The following is a 24,182-nucleotide window of genomic DNA, read 5'->3' on the forward strand; positions in this document are numbered from 1 at the left end:
AAACAGAAGTGTTGTAAGTGGAATTCTTTGGTTAAAAGATAAGGTAACTTGGCTCTTCATATATAAACAGTCTTACCAGTTGTCTGTGATCCTCCATGATAGGTCAGCTTGTGGGAATGTTGATAAGATCCAAATGCAACATCTTTGTCATCTCAACTGAGGCACAGTATGTGAAACATCATATTACTTATTTATAAAACCACTCGATTTGCTGAGCTGCTAATTGGATTTACTTTTTATTTCAGATTTTTCCTTTTGCTGAACTAACTCTTTTCTCTTAGTGGAATCCAGTACTTACTGTGGACTTTTCTCTATTTTTTACTTGTAGCTTCCATAAACGAGAGGACTTTCGAAATGTCAGTGAATATTTTGTGTTAAAAGAAATGTAAGTCAGGGGTAAAGTAGTGCGGGGCCAGGAGATGCCTCTAATTCACAAGCCAGTGGGTGAGAGTTAATGTAGTAATTGCAGGATAAACATTCTGTAGCAAGGAGAAGAGTCACCTACCTTGAAGGTGAGGTTCACGCTTTAACCAATTTGTGGATTTTTCCCTCGAACTAACACTTATTGATCGAGGGGCTCAGTGCAGCACTAGGAATAAGATTACAGCGACAGACAAATGCAGTCCCAGTACAAGGGTTAACGTCTAAGCCAGTGATTGTGGAACAACAAATACTTTGGACGATTTTAGAAAATACTCATATTCAAGTCTCACCACCAGAATCTGAGACAGTTGTTATGGGGTGGCCCGGGCATGAGCATTTTTTAAAGCTTCTCAAATACTTCTAATGTCTAGTCGTTGTCAGAACCACGAGTCTAATGAGAAAAGGCTCCAGCCACCGCTGAGTCTCAGATTCGTAGCGCTCATCCTGACCGATGTGACCAGCAGAGCTGAATAAAGTGGGGAGCCGCTGCGGAGAGACCCTTATTCCATTGGAGCGGGTACCTGTTAGAATTGTAATACACAAAAGTAATGTCTTCTTCTACCTCTGACAGAAACTCCAGAGATGAAAAACCCACAAGCAGATGGGAAGCCCAGGAGACTGTCAGCAGTGTAAGCTCACCCCCCGCTGTGAGTGTTTCGCTGAATGTTGTGGGTGTGGCTGTGCTCTCAGCAGTCACCACCTCCTCACTGCAGCTGAGCGAACTCGGGCCTCACATGTTCATGCCTCAGGTGTCAAGAAGGTGAATCCTTTCAAAAGTCCGACATCCTCGGCGAGGATGAAGGTGAGAGACACTTTGTTGAAACCCACAGAACATTACTTACTTAAATTAGCGGCTGGTTTTCAAACAACCCCGCGTTTGGAAGGACACAGCAATCCTTCCCTACACTGAAACGTAGTCGGGTGAAATCTCATTCATTTACGCTCTGCTCGTTTTAAGATTGTGAGGATAGCGATAGACCGAAAAGCCCACCTGTCGATGAAAAAGATGTGGCGTTGCAGGTAAGATTAAAAAGAAAGAACAAGCCCTGGCCTGTTTGGCTCGGTGGTTAGAGCGTCGGCCTGCGGTCCGGAGAGACCCAGGTTTGGTTCCCGCTAAGGGCACGTACCTCGGTTGCAGTTTGTCCCCGGCCCTGGTTGGTCATGTGGGTGGCAGCCACTCGATGTGTCCCTTTCACGTCAATGTTTCTCTCTCCCCCCCCCCATCTGAACAAAAAATGGAGAAAATGTCCTCAGGTGAGGATGAAAAAAAGAAATTTCAAGGAAAGAGGCCAACTGTGGGTTCCCGTGGGGACACAGGCATCACCACAGACCCCGGCTCTGGGCCGCACTGTTAAAAGCAGTCCAGTTCCTTTACTGGTTAATACTCCGTCACCTCTGTTAGATGTCTAAACACACTTGGGTGCTCCCAGGGAGAGGTCTCCGGTGCAGCAGAGCAAGTCAGGCAGAAGCGTCTACAGTGAAATCGACTGCATGTCGGGATGGTGGTGTTTACAGGTGCCCGGACAGCGTGCTACGTTTCTTTTCCTTCCAGTGCCTACGGGTTTGTTTTCGTTGTTTGCTGCCCAACACCCCACCTGCACCCCGAACAGGGCCAGCATTCCTCAGGGCTGCCGCCGCGTCTCCCCAGGAAGGCCCCACAGGCAACTCCGGCACAAGCAGCAGCCAGCACCCCAGTTTTCATCTAGGTCTGATCTGGGTTGTTCTCATAACTCCACCCCCTTCCACGTGTGATTTGAGGGGTCCCCTTCCCTGCCGTCGTCCATCAGTCTTGCTCCCTTCACCCCAGCAGCGCCCTCCGATGTCCCCACATCCATTCCCTGCAGGGCTGGGTGGCCAACCACACCCGTCACGCGTGTTCTCAGCGGACACCTGTCCGGGTCATGCGTGTGCAGAACATGTGCCAGAGAGGAGCTGGGGGAAGCCAGGGAGGGTGAAGGCCCGTGGAGAGGGTTGGACCACGGCCCCGCTAGCTTCTCCCCTCCTGGAATTCAGCTTTGCTTTGTTGGTACCAGTGAACCTCCTCTTCGGATCTCACTGTGAGCGAAAGCAGGTGCTGATTGGGTCTCCCGTGGGAGGCCTTCCCTGGGGAGCAGAGCCTCTCTCGTCCTGCTGCACCAAAATCTCTGAATGTGGGCTGGTGCAAAGGCGACTTTTGGAAGAGGGGTACTCCCCTGCAGGCCGGTTGGAATTAGTACAGTTTTCATAGGAATACTGCTTTCGGGTAGTGGGGGAAACCTGTGTCTATGTACGTACACACATCCATGTACATTCAAAGATTTCATACTTAAGTAGTGCTCACATGAGCCAGCTCCCTGTAATCACACGCTGCATTGCTGCTGCTGCTACAGAATCCCACTCCCCCCTTTTACCACAAACACCTGGACAGAGATGCATTTGGTCTGTATCTTCCTTCTCTCTAACCGCACCAGAGATGTTCTGACCAAGTCTACTCCCCAAGAGCAGTCGTCCAAGTCACAGGGGTTCAACGCACTGTAAACCAGCGGTCTGTTCTCAGGCTCACCTTCCTCAACACGTGGCAATAATCTGACCCGGCCAGTGAGTCCCATTCCTAAAGTACTTGACCCCTGGGCGTCTAGAAGACTCAGCCTTTCTTGAGTTTGTTTCACCTTCCGCTGTCGTCTTGCTCTGTCTTGTTCGTTTCCTTTCATCTCCCGATTCTACCTGCATGTCTCCGGGGTTATATCCCTTCAGCGATCCGACCACACCGCCCAGGGCAGGTCTGCAGCCTCGGGCTTTGGATACCGTCTGTGTGCGGAGAACTCTGAGTCATGTCTTTAACCTGTTCCTCTGGTTAGGCCACTGCTCAGGCAAAACGGTGGTCCTTTGCGACTCCTGTCTTCCTCCCCCGCTTCATATAAAACCAATCCTCACTTTCTTTACGTCTTATATTCCTCAGATATCACAAAGGTGAGCCTCGGGTCCAAGCCGCCTGCCTGCCAGGGTTGCTCAAGACAGGATCCTTGGGCTGGGCTGTCCCACGCCAGCGCAGGGCAGACGGGTGGGGACGAGAGTGGACGCGCCGGCACGTGAGAACTCTCCTTCCCCTCCACGTCTGCGCAGACCTGAGCTGCTCTAGAGAAGAGTCTGTTAAAAGTCCCCTGAAGTCCTACATGCTGCAAGTCTATTAAATTTACAGTCAATTAAAAATCTGTTCTAGTACTTAATTTCTGTATCTCTACTACCAAACTGCGTTTACTTTTAGGTACTAAGTATACGAAACTGAATGCCTTATAGCTCCTTCTCAGTTAGAACGTGGTCTGCTACGAAATAAACCTCAACTTACATGAAAAATATTCAAATGGAGACGTGTAATTGCAGTCCTAAATATAGGTATATAGTTAATAGGGTTTTCTGATGAAAGTAGAACAGCGGGTGGCTGATTGTGACAGCAATTTTTCACGAAATTCCCTGGATAACAAAGAGACTGAATTAGTACTAGGCTCTTAATAACACAGCGTTTCTTTGATGTGTACAGTTTTTTTTTTAATTAGAATTTTCTTTGTGTTACATAAAATGGTTATCTTAATATAAAATACTTTAAGATGTTAGTAGTTAAATAATTCTCACCCAAATTGAGGAGCCAGAAGAACCCCAAGGAGTTGCCTGATCTTTATCTTATCAGATCCCTGGAGACCGTCTCCCCCGGCCTCTGTGGGTGGAGGGCCTGCAGTCCGTGGCCCCGTACGAAGGGCAACGTCGATGTGTTTCAAGGACAAAGGCAGTGGTTGCCGTTGGACAGTCAGCAGCATTCCTGAACTTTTCCCATCCATCTCCCACTCCGCGCTTTCGCGTGGGTTTCAGGCGGATCTGTTTGCTCTCATTTATTCTCTTCCCCAGCAGCGCCTTCCCAGGGGGGGGCTGTGTGGGGCCTGGGCAGTCCCGTGAGGACTCCCTGGGACTGTCCGCAGCTGGTCCTCAGTGCCATGGACAGCAGCGCCTTCCCAGGGGATTGTGCTGAGCCTGGGCAGTCCCGTGAGGACTCCCTGGGACTGTCCGCAGCTGGTCCTCAGTGCCGTGGACAGCAGCGCCTTCCCAGGGGGCTGTGCTGAGCCTGGGCAGTCCCGTGAGGACCATCTGGGACTGTCCCCAGCTGGTCCTGAGTGCCGTGGACAGCAGCATCTTCCCAGGGGGCTGGAGCCTGGGCAGTCCCGTGAGGACTCCCTGGGACTGTCCGCAGCTGGTCCTCAGTGCCGTGGACAGCAGCGTCTTCCCAGGGGGCTGGAGCCCGGGCAGTCCCGTGAGGACTCTGTGGGACTGTCCCCAGCTGGTCCTCAGTGCCGTGGACAGCAGCACTCCGGCTGGCTCATGGGAAGCATATGTTATGTCGCCGCCCAGATGACAGCCTCCTTGTCCAGCGTCGGGGGGCGTGTTTTCCCCTGAAATGTGACTTCCGTGCACGGAGGTATGGGCCAGCCATGCAAGGGAATCGTCGTACTGCTTCTGGAAACTTCCAGCCAAAGCACCCCAGTCATGTTCGGAGCCCAGCCAGCTTGCTGGGACCTCTGTCGGGAAAACATTCTTTCAACCAGCGGCTCTCAACCTTGAAGGGCCCGGAGAACCCTCCTGGGGGACCGTGAGGTCTAACTCACCTCCCTAAGATTCCCTTTCTGCCGTGTTCACGACCCTAACTTTGTAGGTGTATAGAAAATACATGGCAGAGAAAATGTCCGGTTGGGCCCGGTGACTCAGATGCTAGGCCCCCATTACGGTGAACGGAGGGTCAAAGCAATGGTGTCAACTTTCGGAATCTGAACCTTGCTCGGCTGAGACCGCGTACTGTCCTGTCGCCGGTGTTTACGCAGCATGGGGACCGCGTACTGTCCTGTCGCCGGTGTTTACGCAGCATGGGGACCGCGTACTGTCCCGTCGCCGGTGTTTACGCAGCATGGGGACCGCGTACTGTCCCGTCGCCGGTGTTTACGCAGCATGGGGACCGGCTTTGTTTGGAGCAGTGAGCTTTGAGTGTCGGTGGTCTGTCTACCTCCCATCAGACGGGGTGAAGGGTCTCTTTGACCCTGGTAACATCGCTGATACTATGGCTGGAAGTGATGTGTCAGAGTGAAATTAGATTGAAGGTGTGACAGCTGTACTCTACTCTCTCTTTAGCGGGAGGAATGTCGTCTTCATTCTTCAATAATTTTGTAAATCATGACTACGTTTCTACTTACTACTCCTATTATTTAAAGTAGCTTAACTTGGTGATAGAGAAAAACCTAAGTCGATCATAAACTTTTTTTTTTTTTGCTAGGAAATATGTAAAATGAAATTTAAATATATTTTACTCGATTTTAAACACTTATCCTAATGTACCAGTTAACCCCTGAGAATAGTAATCAAAATTATTCAGAGGAAATTAATCAATAAGTTTCTTGGAGGAGAGAGAACTGGAAAGATAGAGATAATTGGACCCACTACGAAATAACTACAAAAATTATCGTAGACAAATGCAGGAAGTTTGGAACTCGGAAGCTTAAATAGAATTCAACAGATAATGAGGGTTATCTTCCCTAAGAATGTGACCAAAAACATAGGTTCTGTGGGCAAAAGTTCACACACTAATCAACATGTCTCTTCGCTTTAAGAGGATGAACATATGTTTTGTTATAAGGATTTCTATTTGAAACTTACTCAATAAAAGAAGTATTTAGTTTATTTTGTCTCCTAGTCTATCTCGGGAAAGGAACCCACAGAAAGGCTTTTAGTTGCCTATGAACCAAAGGTCTTCATTCACGTGGGAGTTAAGTCATTCGCATTGGAGGATAGGTCACGTCCCGGCATGTGTTTCTCCATCACGGGAAGTGGAAATCCAGAAAGCTCTTGTATTGTAGAGGGAAACAGTTCCTCTGTTATCAATAATATCCCGCTTGTAGTCCTTTTTAGAGACACAGCGGTTCTCTTCTAAATTTCAAAAACAAATTAGACTACAATGCCCTCCCTTTCCTCTGCGAAAAATTACACATTGGTTCTTGAATTTTTAGGTCAGTCAAAATTATTACTGGTTTTTTTCACATAATTTATATTTCTGACTGTATTACTTGTAGTCTGCTATGTATAAAACACGCTTTTCTGTGTCTCTTCTTACTGTTTACATGAATTTTATTTGGAAAGAAAATTAATGTTTTTATCTGTATTGTTGAGAGCATCCCAGATGTCCCTCCCCTTTTTTCTCTTCTTTCTAACGTAGGACATCTAATTATTGCTCTAATAACAACAGTGTGAGCCGTAGTTGCAATCAATTAACCAAGAGTATTGACTGCTTCCGTAACTATTCCATTTGTTCCTGATTTGTTTTTCCTTTTTATATTTGGATGCCAGTCATGTGGCTCTTAATAAAATGAGAAAATTGCCATTTCCTGTGTTTTGTGGAGGCAGATTGCTCTGACTCACTCGCTTGTCACCTCTGTGGATAGCCCAAGGTGTGACAGGCACCATCTTAACGCCTGGGCTGCACCTTAGCAGCTGGAACACAGAGCTTCCCAATCACGTTATCATCAGTAGGACAGAGTCGTTTGTGCTGAATTCTCTTGCTCTGAACGTCTAAATTCCTCTAAGAGAATTGTGTGTTTTTAATCTCATTTCATCTTTGCTGGGTTTTCTGCCATTTCTTTTCTGTTGTTCTTAAAACAATGAGGAGGAACACGGGATTTTTAACCATATATTCACCAGTAGATGGAAAGTAAGCCTGCTGGTCCGGGACATGTGAGAACAGATTGAAATTAAGGACACAAATGGCAGTTGCACATCCCTGAGTTTCATGATGTTGGAATGCATTCCAGCATCCAAAGGCAAGGGGGCACGTGGCCCGTGCGCTCCCAAAGCTTCCTCCCGAAAACAGACATCTGCTGTGTGTTACCTGAGTGCAGCAGAACAGGGGGGAGGCGGGTGTGTCCCTGAGCACTTTCTCGGGGCTCCAGCTCCTCAGAGAGGAGAGTGGGAAACGTACCATAGGATGATCAAATTCAAGTGTTGTGTCAGGAAAATCAATATTATGTGACAGAGCCCTGTCTCTCCCTTTGGTGTTAGGAAAACTATTGTCATTCTCTACACAAACAACTTAGCATGTTCCTCAACTGGAAGTTGGTCTTAACAAAGACCCACTTCAACACCCTTGTGAGACCCTAGTTACAAATCCAATACCCTTACCTTTCTGTCCCGCGTCTGGATGACAATGTTCTACTCTGTGGAAAGAGATGATCCGTGGTCTTCACTTCGGGTAAATTAGTGCCAATTAAGGGTCCTTATCGAGATGACACTCCACACACCCTTGCAATATCGCTGCCCCTCGTGATTCAGTGGGACCCTCGAGGATTTGCCACATGATGTCACTGCTTGGATTCTGCCGTTGCTATGGCACCCTGAACAAAGTCTCCATGTTAGTCCCTCAGGGCACAAATTAAGAGTCACCAGCACTAGAGGCTGCCAGGTGCCTCCCTTCCACCGGTCACGATGCTGGTTTACGCTCTTGAGCTGTGTTGGGAATAAACTGTTGAGTAGAACGCTTTGTATGCACACGTCAATCACATAGATCGTCTGGGTTAATACTTTCTAAAGTCATGCCAGCACTCTTTAGACTTATTAAGGCATCAGTGACTATTTACCCATAATTCTTTAAAAAGTTCACTACCTAGAGATAAAGCAATGAAATATTCTAGATTCAAGTGATGCAGTTGTTTAAGATAGCATTCTTAAGAACATTGGAATCACTGGGTATATTCACCTGACTTAATCCTACGGTATCTACAAAAGAGGCCCTTTTGATTTAGCTTAACGATATAAATATTATAGCAACTGAAATGCCTGCCAGATTTACCTTTGTCCCCTATTTTCACAGCTTCTTTGAGATCTAATTCACGGATCATACCCTTCACCCATTAAAAGTGTTTGATTTAATTCTGTGGTTTTTAGTAAAATCATAGAGTTGTGCCATAATTACTACACTCTAATTTTAAATGCGTCCGTCATCCCAGAGAGAAATGACCTATTAGCCACCTGTCCCCGTTCCCCCTATTAGTCCCCGTTCCCCCTTTACCCTCAGCTCTTGACAAGCACGAATCTGCATCCCGTCCCTATGGAGTTGCCTCTTCTGGACACTTCCTAGAAATGGAATCATAGCTTCCTTCGCCTGGCACCAGATCTTCAAGGGTCGTCCACATTGTAGCATGGATCATCAACACTTCATTCTCTTTATGACACATAACATACCTTTGAAAGGCTACACCACATTATTTTCTTCATTCTTCAGCTCGTTGGTATTTGGGTTGTTTCTACTTTTTGGCATTAAGTTGCAGGTTCCAGTTTCTCCACACTCTTGGAATCCTTCTTTTTCATTATAACACCTTGTGGAGGTAAGTCAGTAACGCATTGTAGCTTTCATTTGAATTTCGCTAATGACTAATGGTGTTGGTCTTGTTTCCAGGGACTAATTGGCCATTTCTGTATTTTCCTGGTAAAAATATATCTTCAGATCATTTGCCCATTTTTAATTGGGGTATTTTTTGAGTTGTCTTTTGTATAGTCTGTATACAAATCCCTTCTCAGATACATGATTTGCAAGTATTTTTTCTCATTATGCAGATTGTCTTTTCAGCTTCTTGACAGTTGTATGTGGAGCATAAAACTCTAAAAAATAATTTAAATGAAGTCTAACTTGTTTCTTTATTTTGATGCTTGTGGTTTTGGTGTTGTGTATAAAAAAAATTGCCTAAGTCAATGCCATGAAGATTTACTCCTATGATTTTCTATAAGAATTTTATAGTTTAGTTCTATATTTCGATCTGTGATCCACTTTGAGTTGATTTCTATAAACGAGGTATGAGGTGGGCATTCACATTCAACTTCGTCTTTGGCCTGTGGATATCTAGTTGCCCCAAGCTTATTTGTTTCAAAATGTATCCCTTTCTAGGAATATATTGGCACCCTTGTCAAAATCCAGTTGAACATAAATGCCATAGTTTCTTTTTGGACTCTGGACACAATTTTATTCCATTGGCCTAAATAGCTATTCTTTTGCCAGTAAAACATGGTCTTGATGGCTACAGCTTCTCAGTAAGCATTAGCATTAGAGAGTCAGTTCTCCAAATGTGTTTTGTTCTAATTCTTGTTTTCATACCTTTTTGTTGTCGTTGAGAATGTTGAGCTCTACCACAGATTTGCCCACATGTGTTCCCCAAAAGAGAGTGACACTAACCCTCAAGCACAGCCACAGGGAAAGTTATTCTGGCTTTTGGTTACAAAGATGACAATAAAAACTTTGGGGAAATTATTGGTTCAGATCACCAGGAATGTAATTTCCATCATTCCGTTAACTGTAAGAAATAAAACCTAGAGGCGACTGTCTCCCGGTTTCCAAAGACACAGCTTCCTCAAAATGGGAATCTCTCAGATCTGAATCTGTTTCATTCTTTGTAGAAACTACCCAATGAAGCCAAACCACTGATAAGCAAACATCATACCTTTTGCTCCAAGGAATCTAATACACTGATTTATTCAGCTGAAATATATTCATTTCATTAACCCTGTATCTACAATCGCTTTGCTTCCTTAGCTCATTAGATAGAATAGTTATAATGTATAGACCTCAAAGGTCAATAAATTATTTCAGCCATACACATATCTAGTGCTAGTTTCCTTAACATTTCCTAAACATTTGAATGATTGTCCAGTAGACGGTGAAGCTACTCTACATGGAAGTACTTGGTGAGATTTAGTAGCCAGTTCCACAAAAACTTGAAAGTCCTGTGAAATTTAATGACATATGTATAAAAAAAGGCCAGTATGGAAACTAATAAATAATTCTGGTAGATTACACCTACCATCATAGGTTACGAGACCACAGAACATTTTATGTTCTATTAACATAAGATCACTTTTTAATTTTTACAACCTTAGTAATAATTACTTGGAGTCACTGAATTTAAATCATTCAATAATTTCCATGTAGGTAGTCAATAAGATCAAGATATTGTAATGAAAGACTTGTAATTATTACATTGAAAAATAAGTAGAGTCGCGTAACACAAACTATATACTTAGAAAATTTCTCAAAGGAAACCACTTTCTATCACTAAGAAGCTTTAGTTTTATGCTTCGGTTGACTTCGCTGATTTTATTTGTTTCCAGGGGAAGAGCAGACTGAGGTGTAATCCTTAATAAAACTGTTTGGAATAGTTCAGTTCCAATGATAAGTATCTACAAAAGTTAGTCTTAATTATTGAAGGCGGCCACTTGTCATGCCCACTCATCTCTTGCAGAGGCTCAGTGTCACGTGGGTGAGGGTTAGGGAATTCGTGAACAGGAAACATACCTGAACTGCTGCCATCATTCCTCATTAGCTTAATCACTTCCCAAGCTGGACAGATTACAAAGACACCGGCTGCGGTTGCCCTGGAGCAGAATTGGAGCAGATTGGCCAGAAGGATCTGCCAGAATACCCGATGCTCAACATGTCACTTCAATTTCCGAGACAGAAATCGGTCCTGTTCAGTGGCTAATGGAAAGATGTATCAAAACTGATTATCAACCGCTTTCCAGTTAGATTTCGATAGAGATTTCGAATGCAAACCAAAATGGGATCTTATGTGCTATTGTTTGCAACATTTAACAGGCTTTGTTAGTCTTGTTTGTTTCATTTTGTTTTCCTGATTTTTTTCTTTTTTTAAAAAAAAAATTTTACTGATTGATTTGAGAGAGAGAAGAAGGGAGAGAGAGTAAAATATTGATTTGTTGTTCCACCTATTCCTGCATCCGTTGGTCGCTTCTGGTGTGTGCCCTGACTGGAGATCGAACCTGCAACCTTGGCGGATTGGGATAATGCCCCAACAGCTGAGCTCCCCAGCCAGGACTTTGTTTTCCTTTTTTCCCTTCAATGATAGAAATGAATATTTTCCAGGAATTCTAGCTCCTTTTAGCTGATGTCATTGTGTCTATGTCACCAAGGCTTGAAGCTACAGCCAGGACCTTGTTACATTGCCAGCTTGATCAGATTATAGATATGGTTTCAATATATCGTTTTTGAATCATAAATTTGGGGGAATCGACTCAGGTGTTAGCCAGACTGCCCGGGGCCTTACCAGAGCAGTAATGGGAACAAAGCTATTACTCTGTACTCACAGTAAATATTGAGCTGCATTTATCTGCCACAAAAATGTTTCAGGATACTGATACAGAACTTTAGAAATTACGCTCTACTTTCTTGGCAACAATCTAACAAACGTGGCGTGACATCTGTTGCTTTAGCCTATCCAGCACCTACTTATTTAAAATAAAAAACATGCAAACACTATTCTAAGCACGTGAAATCCACACATGAATGAATCATAGATCCCTTCTGCATGGAGCTTACATCCCAGTGCAGAAAGCCAGTGTATATATAAATCATACAACTGTTAGAAAGAAAATATAAATCCTACAAGTGTTACCAAGAAAATATAGTAGCGTTCTTGCTTTGGGTGCGGGTTACATTATTAAATACGGTATTTGGCCTGAGATTTCAGTAAGTACATGAAAGAAGTGAGAGTAACTTAATCATTTAGATGTCGGGTGAGAGCTAGAGACAGAAACGACTCCTAAAATTCCATCGGATGCGTTGATGAAGGTGTGCAGCCGGGCTGAGGGAGCACCTCGGGAAGGCTCCCCCCTGGAGGCCGGTGGCTGCGTTGACTTCTGCTCACAGTGGGTCACGAGGACCAGCAGCAGCAGCATCACCTCGGGACTTAGCGAAATGCAGAAGTCTGAGTCCCACCTGCGACCACATGCATCACTATTGCACCCTGAGCACTTTGCATTGCACTGAAATTACGCTTAAAATTAATTTAGATGTACATTTATTTCTCACTGTAAATTTTATAAAATCTTGGCACAGATTTAGGACCTATCAGCATCTAAAAAGCACCACCAGTATTTTGGTATTATTTTAAAAAATAATTTTACATAAGAAAGAGGTATGCACCGCTCACAATGTGGTAAGGATTTTTTTTCTTAACTGAAGTAATATAAAGCAGCATTATGAAAGCTAAATAAACATTTTAATGTCTGCAGAATGTTCTATCAGAGTGATGGACTATAATTAAATAATACCTTTAGTAACTATTCAGATCAATTTGGCTATTTCATGATCGTACTAAAAATGAATGTGAAAGAAGAGCTTGTATATGTTTCTAATATTATTTTTTTTCAGACAGTTCAATACATGATGAATAAAAAACATAAACATTAAGACTTTTGGTATACATCTCCCAGATGCATTACAACATTTATAGCCTCTGATTACTCCACTTTTGAATTTAATAAAATAACTTTTATTATTTTAGGTATCATACTGTATTCAAACTATAATGTATTTCATATCGTTTGACCAAGATATTCCTTAAACATGTAACAGTACCTGTCTGTGATTAAGCTTTCCAAGCGGTTGCCATAGATCCCATATTGGTATTCATATATTGAAATCCAAATGATAGAAAGGAAGCTGAAACTATAAATTGAAGAAAAATATAAATGAAATCCTTTAGGGCTTGTCCTTGGAACTGACACTGTGATGCCAAATGAGCGGGGTTTTCAAGTAGATATTTAGGAAAGAAGATGGAAATGTTCCAGAATAATATTAGTCAGGCATTATTATCAGCCTATTACCTTATTGTTCTCATTTTTATCATGATCATATGTACTAGAATTAAAATCTTGCTAAAAATTTATCTTTAGTAAGGCATAAATGTTGCATATTCTGACTCTTATTCAAATAATGACAATACAGAAGCAATATTCAAGAAGCAAAAATTAGTCTGTATACCGAGTCTACCAAAATTTTATAAGCACTTTTATGTAATGGATAGGATATGATTTCACGCAAATACTTTTGTAACACTCATCTAATAAAAGAAACAGCACGCCATTGATTTGAATAACTTCAGGTAATATACAATTATTAAAATGAAACATAAGCCCAATATATTAACAAATGCAAAAAAATAGAACTAGAGAAGTGCAGAAGCTCTGTAAATACATTTCTAATTCAACACTTGCCTGTACAGAGTGACCAAGAAACGCGGGGTCTACAAAGACCTGAGGGGGTTGGAAAGGGAAGGCATTTGGCCTCCGTACGTCAGCATTTGTGACGAAGGGTCCAGTCCACTGACCCCCAAAGGAGGATGTATAAGTAGACTTTATAAAAGAAACTTTATACATAGAATATATAAAATTATAACATATGACAGGTTGATATATCAGATCAATAGGGGAAACAACTTATTTAATATATGCTCCTATTAAAATGTGTTTCTATGTAGAAAAGTAAAACTGGTATTTACAGCATATAATATATAAAGACTAACTTCAGCTTGAGTGAGGATCTAAGTGACAAATACAAAACCTGAATCAAGTTTAGCTGAGAATACAGATAAATATTTCTCTACACTTGGACTAGGGGAGTATTTTTAACATTATTAAATACATCCAGCTATAAGATAAAATATTAATAAAGGTTATTTAATAACGTAAGCCTTCATCCAAAGATCTCTTCGGTGAATGTGAAAATAAGTTATGAGTTTCGTGTATACTTGGTGAAGAAATTTGAAACACATCATTGACAAAGGATCCGTGCCGGATTGAACAAAAACATGGACAGGTAAAAAAGAAGAGGAGAACCCCAAACAGGAGAACGAGCAGAAGCCCTCAAGGCACAGAATAAGGCACTAAGCCAGTAGAAATAAAGAGGCGGCAAAAAACGTCCTTAATCGGGAATTGGGGAAAGTTTTACTTAACGTGGAGTGTTGGCGAAGCGCGCTCAAACCGGATTCCTTCTAATTGTCTTCGGTGACCCACTTTGGGAGAATTTGGGGCATTCTCTTGTACAATTAAATAGCAGAAAGGCTACCCTGGCCCTTGTCCGCCTAGATGGGTCTCAGGAGACACTGTGCACGCAGAGGACACACGTGCAGGAATGTTCAGAACAGTGTCAGGCTGAAGCATCTAGTGTCTCGGACAGGAGTGTGGCGTGTGGCTGACGCATGCGATGCCACCATGTGTGACAGACACCAACGAGACCCGCTGAGACCCAGTACAGATGTCTCAGCAACCAAACTTAAAGTGCTAGTGTCCGAAGGTTGCATTTAGTATGATACTCATTTCTCATGTTTAAGTGAAAAACAGCTAAAAGAAAACAATACATTAAAAAATATATATATATTTGTACCAATATACTGTACATATATACACATACTCACACAGTTGGCATATGTATGTGGCTATATGGATACACACATATGCTACGCTTAAATATGTATATATGTTAAGACTATATGTTCTCAAAATCATGGAAATAATAAGCACAAGTTTCAGGACAGTGATTCAGGCAGACGAGCAGGGCTGAAATGGGGGAGCAGAGCTGAAATGGGGGAGTGCCCGGATAGAGATGTCAGATATTCCAGAGTCCATGTAGGTGTTCATTTTATTACTGAATATATGCATTGATTGTATTGCTGAAAAATAAATGCATGTTCCCATATATTCATGCATACATAAAAGGAAACATGAATGATAAGACTGTGCCATGCCAAAAAAAAAAAAATACAGCCTGTTTGAAAAGAATTTTCTTAATCATTTTAAGTCAAGCGTTTTCTTCTTTCCTTTCAGCTTGCTGACTCCCTGAATCAGACCCGAGAGCTCCAGAGATCTCTGGGTGAACAGAAAGACGCAAAGGAAAACGTGGGAACCGAACTGAGGCAGAACCGGTAATTATTTCACAAACTGTTCAATTCAAGATTGGGGCCTCAGACAAGAAAATCTTGGTATCTTTATTTCATATTTTTTTCTTAAATATCAGTAACATTATTTTCATTAACTAGAAATATTCATGAAAGATGCTTACGCCCAATACTTGCACTCATGGGCTTCTAGCTCTTACTGTCTTTTGCCTCATAGATGTGGGATGGTATAGTAATGACGATCTGAATATTCAAAAACAACTTCAGTTCTAAAAGATGCGGAATTTCTGAAAGGCAGAAGGAACTTCCAGAATACATGTCACATAAAGCAGAAAAAAATGATCATATCTGCAAGAAAAAAGCAAGTTGTAAACCGCACTGTTCGCTGGATTGTTGGTAAAAGAAGCAGTGTATTAAGTAAAAGGAATGGTTTAGGTACACATCATTGACAGACGTGTACATGTGAGTTTTTATCTAGGTGGTGGGGGTGACATGTGTGAAGAATGTTTTCTCCCTAGAGAGGTAACAGTGGACGTGGTTATAATTCTCGATACAAAGCAAACGTGGGCAGAGGCGTCGAACAATATGGTTCGCACTCTAATTCATTCAAACAGTCCAGAGAAGGACGTGATCGCCTGTGACGGCAGCTAAGGAGAAGCAACAGGAGCCTCTCAGAAACCAATGGGCTCTGGACTGTCCTCGGCGGAGACGTTTTGCAATAAAAGCGCAGAACAGCCCACACACCCGACGGGAACATCGAGGTATAAGTCTGGCTGAAACGAAGCCGCGATTTCCCTCTGAGTTGGATGAACAAAGCCAAGTGTGGACTTGTATTTAGAGGATCATTTCTGTAAGACCTTTTCATACAGCACAGAATATCACTGCATAGTTAAGTTTCGTTTTCAAGAGAAAGAAATTTACACTAAAAAGACTTGACATGAACTCACATAGCTATTTCCTAATGAAGCCAACGTGTAAAATTTAATTAAGAATAGGCCTGGTCTTCCTCACCCCCACTGCCATGAATCAACAGGAATGATGAAAACCTACTGGTTGGTGCATAAAGCTTACTTTTATGTGAGAAATCGGCTTCATCATTCACTGAGCCTTTCTTACTGTCCATTTCTTTCTCTGACTTGGAGGAAGGTCTAGGAGGAATCGGAGGACAGGGGCAGAGGCCAGGCTGGCCGTCCACTGGCCCAAGGATCCCCTGCTGAGGGTGTTTGCCGATCTGCATGGTGATGCCTACACTATGCCCTGATGGTGAACTGTGAACTCGCTCATTTTTGCTCGACATTCCTCTTGTGAACTGGCTCCAGCTTGGCTGTTTCTGCTGTAGCCTCAGTGGCCTCCCATCCCCTCCCCTGCAAAGGGTACACCTAGCTGACACCCTCAGTGTGGACCCCGGGAGGGGCTCTGCTCACAGCTACAGATGAGAACCAAGTGCAGCTGTGAGAAGCTAAATGCACCTCCCCCTGTCTGACCTTGTTTCTCTGCTTTTCTGTGGCTATGCCGCAGGTTGGTGAGGGGCAACGGAGGGCATCGTCCTCCCAAGATCCCAGACACAGGTAGAAAATAAGTCTCCCTGCACCCAGCCCTCAACACCTGACTCACCACCTGCAGCAATTCCTCGTGCACACCTGTCTCCAGACCAGAGCACGTAAAGGGAGGATTAAAAACTCTTCGTGCAACTTTGCTCTTCCCACAGACCCAGAGCCGAGAAGTGGCTTTTCGCCGCCGCCTTCTGTCGTGTGCTACACAGCGTGTCTACCCTGGAGCTGACTACTGAGACAGGCAGGCGGGGCTGTTGCCTCTATTTTCTCAACATGGACTCTTGTCGAAGGTACTGCTTGCAAGGCTACTACGTGCAAGACATTATTGTTGGTGCTCCCACATGTAGCCTCTTTGAGTCCTCAACAGACTTACGTGCTGGGACCTATTGTTCTTCTCCTGAACCAAACAAGGAAGCTGTGTTAAAAGGACAGACCTCGTGAAAGAAAGCACCAGAAGAGGGATAATCCTCATTCAGGAAGAGCATTTGCTTCATAGACCTTTGGTTTTTACAGATAATGGTTTATGACTATGATTTGCTTTAAAACATCACTTTGAAGATCAGAAATAAGACTAAACATTGGAAACAAAAAATATTGCTTGGGTTATAACTTGCTGTACAGGAAGTTATGCCAAAACTTAGCGGCTAAAAAACCAACGATTGTTGCTATTCAAGATTCTGTAGTTGACTAAGCTTGGAAAGTTGGTTCTTCTGCTGTGTGTGATATTATTGGCCTGGTCACTCTTGAGGTTACATTCACCTGAGAGTTTGACTGGCACTGAGGAAGCTGATCTTGCTCAGATGCTTGTGTCCTGAGATTTTATCTCCATGTAGATCATTTCATATCACCGAGTAGTGCAGTCTGTGCTTCCCAAATGGAAGCTGATTTCCCAGAGGATGAAATGGATTTTAGCTTTACCCTCTGGGTCCTTGCTTGGCCTCTAGTCCCTCTTCCTTCAAAATAAATGGTCACATACCAAAACCAAACAAAGACACTGCAAAAAGAGAATTATAGGCCAGTGTCCCTGACGGACACAGATGCAGAAATACTCAACAAAATATTAACAAACTAAATTCAACAATACATTCTAAAGATCATACACCATGATCAAGTGTGCTTTATTCCTGGGATGCAGGGTTGGTTGAGTATCTGAAAATCAATTAACATGATATACCACATAAACAAAATGAAGGACAAAAGTATGACCATCTCAACAGAAAAGGCATTTGACAAAATCCAACATCCATTATGATAAAAAAATCTCAACAAAGTAAGTACGTAAGTACACACCTCAACATAACATAGCTAGTATCATACTCAGTGGTGAAAAGCGAAAAGTTTTTTTTAAGATCAGAAATAAGACAGTAATACGATAAGAAAAAGAAATAGAAGGTATCCAAATTGGAAAAGAATAGGTAAAACTTATTGTTGGTGGAATTTTAGATTCCACCAGAAAACTATTAGAACTGATAAATGAATTCAGCAAATTAGCAGCAAATGAAATATTCAGATATCAGTTGAATTTTTATACATCAATAATAAACCATCAGAAAGAGAAATTAAGATAACAATCCGATTACAATTACTTCAAAAAGAATAAAATACCTAGGAATATATTTAACTAAGGAAGTAAAAGACCTGTACTATGAAAATTACAAGACACTGAAGAAAGAAATTGAAGAACATCAAATGAAAGGACAGATTGCCCTGGACAGTTTTTCTCAGTGGTTAGAGGGCCAACCTGCAGTCCAGAGAGATCCGGGTTCAGTTCCCGCTAAGGGCATGTACCTCGTTTGCAGTTTGTCCCCGGCCCTGGTTGATCGTGTGGGTGGCAGCCACTTGATGTGTCCCTTTCATATCAATGTTTCTCTCTCTCTCTCTCTCTTCCTCTCTCTCCCTCCAGCTCGGTCTGAATAAAGAATAGAAAAAAAGTCCTCCAGTGAGGATAAAAAAAAAAGAAAGAAAGAAAGGACAGATTGTGCTCATAGATAGAAAGAATTGACATCATTAAAATGTCCTTACTACAAAAAGTAATCTACCAATTCAATGCAATCCCTATCAAAATACCAATAGCATTTTTCACAGAAATAGAACAAATCATCCTAAAATTTATATGTAACCACAAAATACCCTGAATAACCAAAGCAACACTGAGAAAAAAAGAACAAAGTTGGAGTTTTCACACTACCTGATATCAAACTATACTACAATGCTATGGTAATCAAAACAGCATGATACTGGCATAAAAACAGACACAGAAATCAATGGAACAGAATAGGAAGCCCACAAGTAAACCCTCATCTATATGGTCAAAATTGAACTATAACAGAGGAGGCAAGAATATACATGGGAGTAAAGACAGTCAATTCAGTAAACGGTGATGGGAAAACTACACAGATACATGATAAAAAAATGAAATTACCACTTTCTTATATCATATACAAGAATAAACTCAAAATGATTAAAGACTAAAATGTAAAACCCGAAACTATAAAACTCCTAGAAGAAAACATAGGCAGTAAACTCTTTGACATAATTCTTAACAGTATTTTTGGATATGTCTCCACAGGCAAGAAAAACAAAAGTAAAAATAAATGACACTTCGGCAAACTAAAGTTTTTGCACAGTGAAGGAAACCAACAAAACAAAAAGACAACCTACTGAGTAGACAAAGATATTTGCCAGTTATACATCTGATAAGGGGTAATAGTCAAAATATATAAGGAACTTATACAACTTCACACTGACAAAAATCATCTGATTAAAAATGGGCAGAGGACCTGAACAGACATTTCTCCAAAGAGGACATGCAGATGGCCAATAGACATGAAAAGATGCTCAACATCAGTAATCATCAGGGAACTTAAGCATAGTTTATAGTGAACAAACTAAAAAAAGATATTGTAATAGAGAAATTTAGTATTTTATTGCAGAGTGCCACAGATTTATGTAAAATGTGAAGCAGTATATACAGGACAGGGTTTGCCTTGACTATTCTTATGTTTTTAATAATGCCTACCTTATGACGTGACTCCTACATGGCTTCGTAAAGATCCACGGAAGAAAGGAGCTGCTAGACAGTTGGTTTTACATGAGGCTGTTGAAAATATGGTCTCAGAGGAGACACAGACTTGAAAGATGAGTGCAGAGCTAACATATACACTACACACGTGTCACTGCAAATTGCAAAGGTCTTCGGAGCCCTGGCCTGGCCCTAACTTATTTCTAGGGACAAAAATGGGATTGGTGTGGGAAACAAAACAATCCCCAAAGCCTTCCTGCCTTGGTTGGCGCTCAGCCCTCAGTGTGGGTGAGCTTCGGCTAAATCGCACCAGATGCAGTGAAAAGCTTGGGAATGGTTATTTCTGATTTTAATACATTTTTATCTGTTAACATGATCCATTTCTAAACCACTGCCTATTTTTATTTACCTCTGTAATTTTCTCTGGGCCCATTTTTTCTTCATACTACTTTTATTACCCAGTGAATGGATTCCAAATGAACAATGACATGTGGTAAACTAACTGGAAGTGCATTCCTGTTTCAGCACAGCCCTGTCATCTTGGAATTTCCATTTTCCAACATTCCTAAATTCTTTGTCTTTATTTTTTGTGCTGAATTACCTGTTTTTAATAGTATATCACTCACAATGTAAGAAAATGGCATTATTCATGGTAAAAGTTCTAGTCCTTCTATTTTAATTCAAGCTTTTTCTTTTATTTAAAAGTCATCCTTATGTTTTATAGATAGAATGTTTTTTAGACCTCTTTGGAGACATTAGGTGAATATTTTTATTCTGCTTATTTTTTTTTTTTTTCTTGTTTCTTCCCAATTGCGATTTTCTTGTTTGCTGGTTTCACCCTTTACTTTTCTCATTCTTCCGGCTTCAGCCAGGATTGGCAGATGCCCTCGGGCGCATCTCCGCTTCTCTGAGCTGTCATCTCTCGCTTTATTTCTAGGCCATGATTTCTAGAGGGATTGTGGGAGACTCCTTTCTTCTTTTCAGAAGCGTTGGCTCCCAAGCAGCCTCAGAGTTGACCAGTGCTCTGGGAACGCTGGCCTGCAAGTCTTGAATTTGTCCTTCCAGTTCTCTGTGGTCCCTGCGGCCCATTCCTCCCCGCCCAAGCCCCACCCGAACAGCGGTCTGTGCTTGAGTCAGACCGTCCCAGGACTGGTGTCTCCTCCAGGAAAAGAATGGAAAGTGCCTGGTGGTCATCAGCTCACATCCGAATGGCTCCTCGTCTCTGCAGTTTTAGACGGTCTAGTCCTGGTGCACCTGCACGTTTCAAAAATACGATTTTGCAATCTGGCCATTTATTTTCTGGTTGTTGTTGGCAGTGGCCTTGGCCTGGGGTGATCTATTTCTCTTATTTTGAAGCACGGTCCCATCAATTAAACTTGAAATCACATGATGTCACTTGTTTCTCCGTCGCACATTCTGATTTCACCCTCATAGAGTTTTCCGTCCACTGACCTCAGTGGTGTGGTGGAACATCATTTTGGTCGTGACTTTTTGGACTCCTCAGTAGCTATTCATTTGGAGATTTTAGGATCCCCGGGCTGTAGAAAACCAGCTCTCACGGTGCGTTATGTCGGGGACACCGGGACATTCTTACCTGGGGAGTTGCAGGGAGAAGCTCGGGCCCTCAGTCTCTATCTAACCAAGTTCTATGGTCTCCCCACTGGGGAGACTGAGACAGGCCGACCACGAATGCCATGCCCTTAAATTCACCTGAGCCCCTGGGTTGGCAGGGCCTTTCTGGGATAAAAGCTGCAGTGAGGTCACCGCGTCCATGAAGGGCAGCCACAGGCGGCCGCTAGCACCTGCCGCAGGGAACCCCAGTCCCCAGGAGGCAGGTCTGCCTCTCCCCACAGACCCTGCCCTGCCCATCAGCATGCGATCACCCCCGATTATCACCCCCACGATTCCGTAGAAATCAGAACATGAGAACACCCCCCGGCAGCCGCCCATTGTGCCCACAGGCGGCACTGATGGCCCCAGAGCGGGGTGGGCGCTGGGGAGGAGGAGAGTGTAGCGGGCAGGGGTCAGGGCCCGCGGAGGGTCCCTGCCCACAATGCCCTCTTCCCGGCTCCAGGTTTACTCCTGGGCCCTCTTCTGTACGGAATAGACACGGGTGTGACTTTGAGCCAATCTGAGAGTTTTGTCTTTGAGAAAGGGGTTTAAAATCTTTACCAAAATGTCAGAAATAAAAACGCAGTGAGCTTCTCTTCTGCCTGGCCTGTGCCTGCTTGGGGCTGACCGTGCCTGGTTCTCCCGGGCTGACCCGGGCGGGGCTCTGCCCCCTGCGCCTCCCCCACCTGCTCTGGGAGGTTCTGCTGCTGCTGTTTCTGCGGAGAGTCATTCCACTTACTGTTAGAGCGCCGAGTTTCTTCATTACCTCTCTGCAATTACGGTTCGGAATACAGTTACAGCTTAAATGCCCCCCGGATGAAGAATTGTTCATCTATATATTTGCCTTTGTCCTTCCTGCCCTTCTAGAAATGCACAAGTAAAAATATAAGCTGGGGATTTAAAAGATGCATAGTTTTAAGTAAAATTTTATTTTATTCTGACTTTGTTGATCACTGTTAATGCTTTAGGTTTAAATCAGCAATTAATCATTTTTGATGTTCACAAATGGTCAACCCATACCACAATTTTCATATTCTTGAATTCCTACATTTATGTCACTGTTCAGGTGCTCGAAGTCTTTGTGTGTGGGGGGGGGTCAGTTTATTCTTCCAGCTAAATAGTCATAATATCATATACATTTAAACTTCTAATAAGGGTCATAATCCCAATTTATATTGTGAGGATTAGACCCAGAGGAGTATTTTTTTTTTAGACCATACATGTTTTTTATTGAATTTATTGCAATGACCTTGGTTTGCAAAACCATACAGGTTTCAACTGTACGACATAACACATCCCCTACACACGGTGTGATGTGCCCATCGCCCCGAGCAAAGTCTCCTTCTGTCCCAAGCTCCCCTCTGCCTTCCGTTCTCTCTAAGCATTCTAAACATTTAGGTTTTCCCCCGCTGAATTCTGAGAGAGCTTTTCAAGTTTGTCCAATTTTTATGGTTGCTGGTACTCTGATTCAAGACAACTTTAAAATCCATTTTACGGGTTTTCTTCTATCTTTGTCCTATGTCTAACATCAGTCATCTCAGTCATTATCTAATCGCAGCCTCTCCTGATGATGCCGCAGGCCTCCATCGGAAAAGGCCGTTCCATCGGCAGCTTGTGGGAGACGCCACACGATGACACAGGCGATTTCAAGATGGACCTTTGCGTGGCGTGTTTATTCGGACTCCCTTTCCTTTTCTCCTATGTTTCTGTGTTCAAATGTCCCTGCCGCACATTTTTCTTCTGCTAACAGTGATTTAAATTTTCTTATACGGAGAGACATATATTCAGGTCAAATTACGTATCTTTTAATACATTCATTTTCTAAAAAATTGGTAGAATGCATAACTCACAGTCCTAGTGGGATAGAGAAAACATGACCAGCTCAGACTTGCAGCAGAAATGACAGCTACCTTGACAGTTTAGACGGTGAGTCATAGGGACTAGGGATAAGAATAAATTTTGTTCCAGCTGTTGATTTTCAAGCAGTGAGAACCGTCGCAATTTGGCAGTTAGTCATATTTGAAATGCGGACACCTTTCTATTAAAATACCTATTACACACTGCGAGGTCCCAGAGCGCGTTAGCGGCGGTGAGAGGGGTAGGCTGTGGTTCCTGGTCTGGAGAGCGCGTAGCGTTCCTGTCGGGAAGTGTCCGGACCTGCCTGCCCAGCCCAAGCATCACCTGCGTCCCTGGTTTCCCTTCTCTCTAGTTCTGGCCCACAGAGGTCCCCCTTTGTTTGCTTTCTGTCCAACTTTAATTTCTCTTCATCCATTATTTCGGAAAAGCGTGGCTTTTGCTACAGCTCTGAAATCACCAAAGGAATGGTCTCCTCTTTCCTCCTTTGCTGTCTGTCATTCTCTGCCAGATTCTCCCCTCCTGCTCCAACGGGACTCCTGGCCAGGGAGACACATGAAGAGGAACTACGTCGGGATGTGTGGCAAAGACAGCTGACATCAAGCCTGTGTGTTCAACGCTTTCTGCGTCGCCCTGATTGTGGTATGCTTTGTACCACAATTTCAATATTATCTTATGATCCGAGTTCGGTACATTGTGTCTCGTCTGGTAGCCACAGATTTATCAAGTGATGCAAAACAGTTCACTGGGAGCGAGTTTCTCCAGTGGTTTGTGGTCTCGAGTTGCGCTGGAGTAGCTCTAAGTCATTTAAATGTTACTTGGGATTTAATACAGTCATGGCCAATATAGAATGATTGATAATAAAACACTGTAGTCCTGGCCAGTTTGGCTCAGCAGTTAGAGCGTTGGCCTGTGGTCCAGAGAGACCCAGGTTTGGTTCCCGCTAAGGGCATGTACCTCAGTTGCAGTTTGTCCCCG

General features: G+C 43.1%; 1 protein-coding gene across 1 annotated transcript in view; it reads left to right on the forward strand.

Moving 5' to 3' along the window:
* CCDC102B (coiled-coil domain containing 102B) overlaps window positions 1-24,182 on the forward strand; it is a 142,178-nt gene that overhangs the window by 78,167 nt on the left and 39,829 nt on the right. Inside the window, 2 exon segments of the mRNA XM_036245972.1 lie at window positions 15,094-15,191; window positions 16,873-17,007. Coding sequence (XP_036101865.1) covers window positions 15,094-15,191; window positions 16,873-17,007 — 233 coding nt within the window.

This window comes from Molossus molossus, unplaced genomic scaffold, assembly GCF_014108415.1.
Source record: "Molossus molossus isolate mMolMol1 unplaced genomic scaffold, mMolMol1.p scaffold_m16_p_6, whole genome shotgun sequence".
NCBI lineage: Eukaryota > Metazoa > Chordata > Mammalia > Chiroptera > Molossidae > Molossus > Molossus molossus.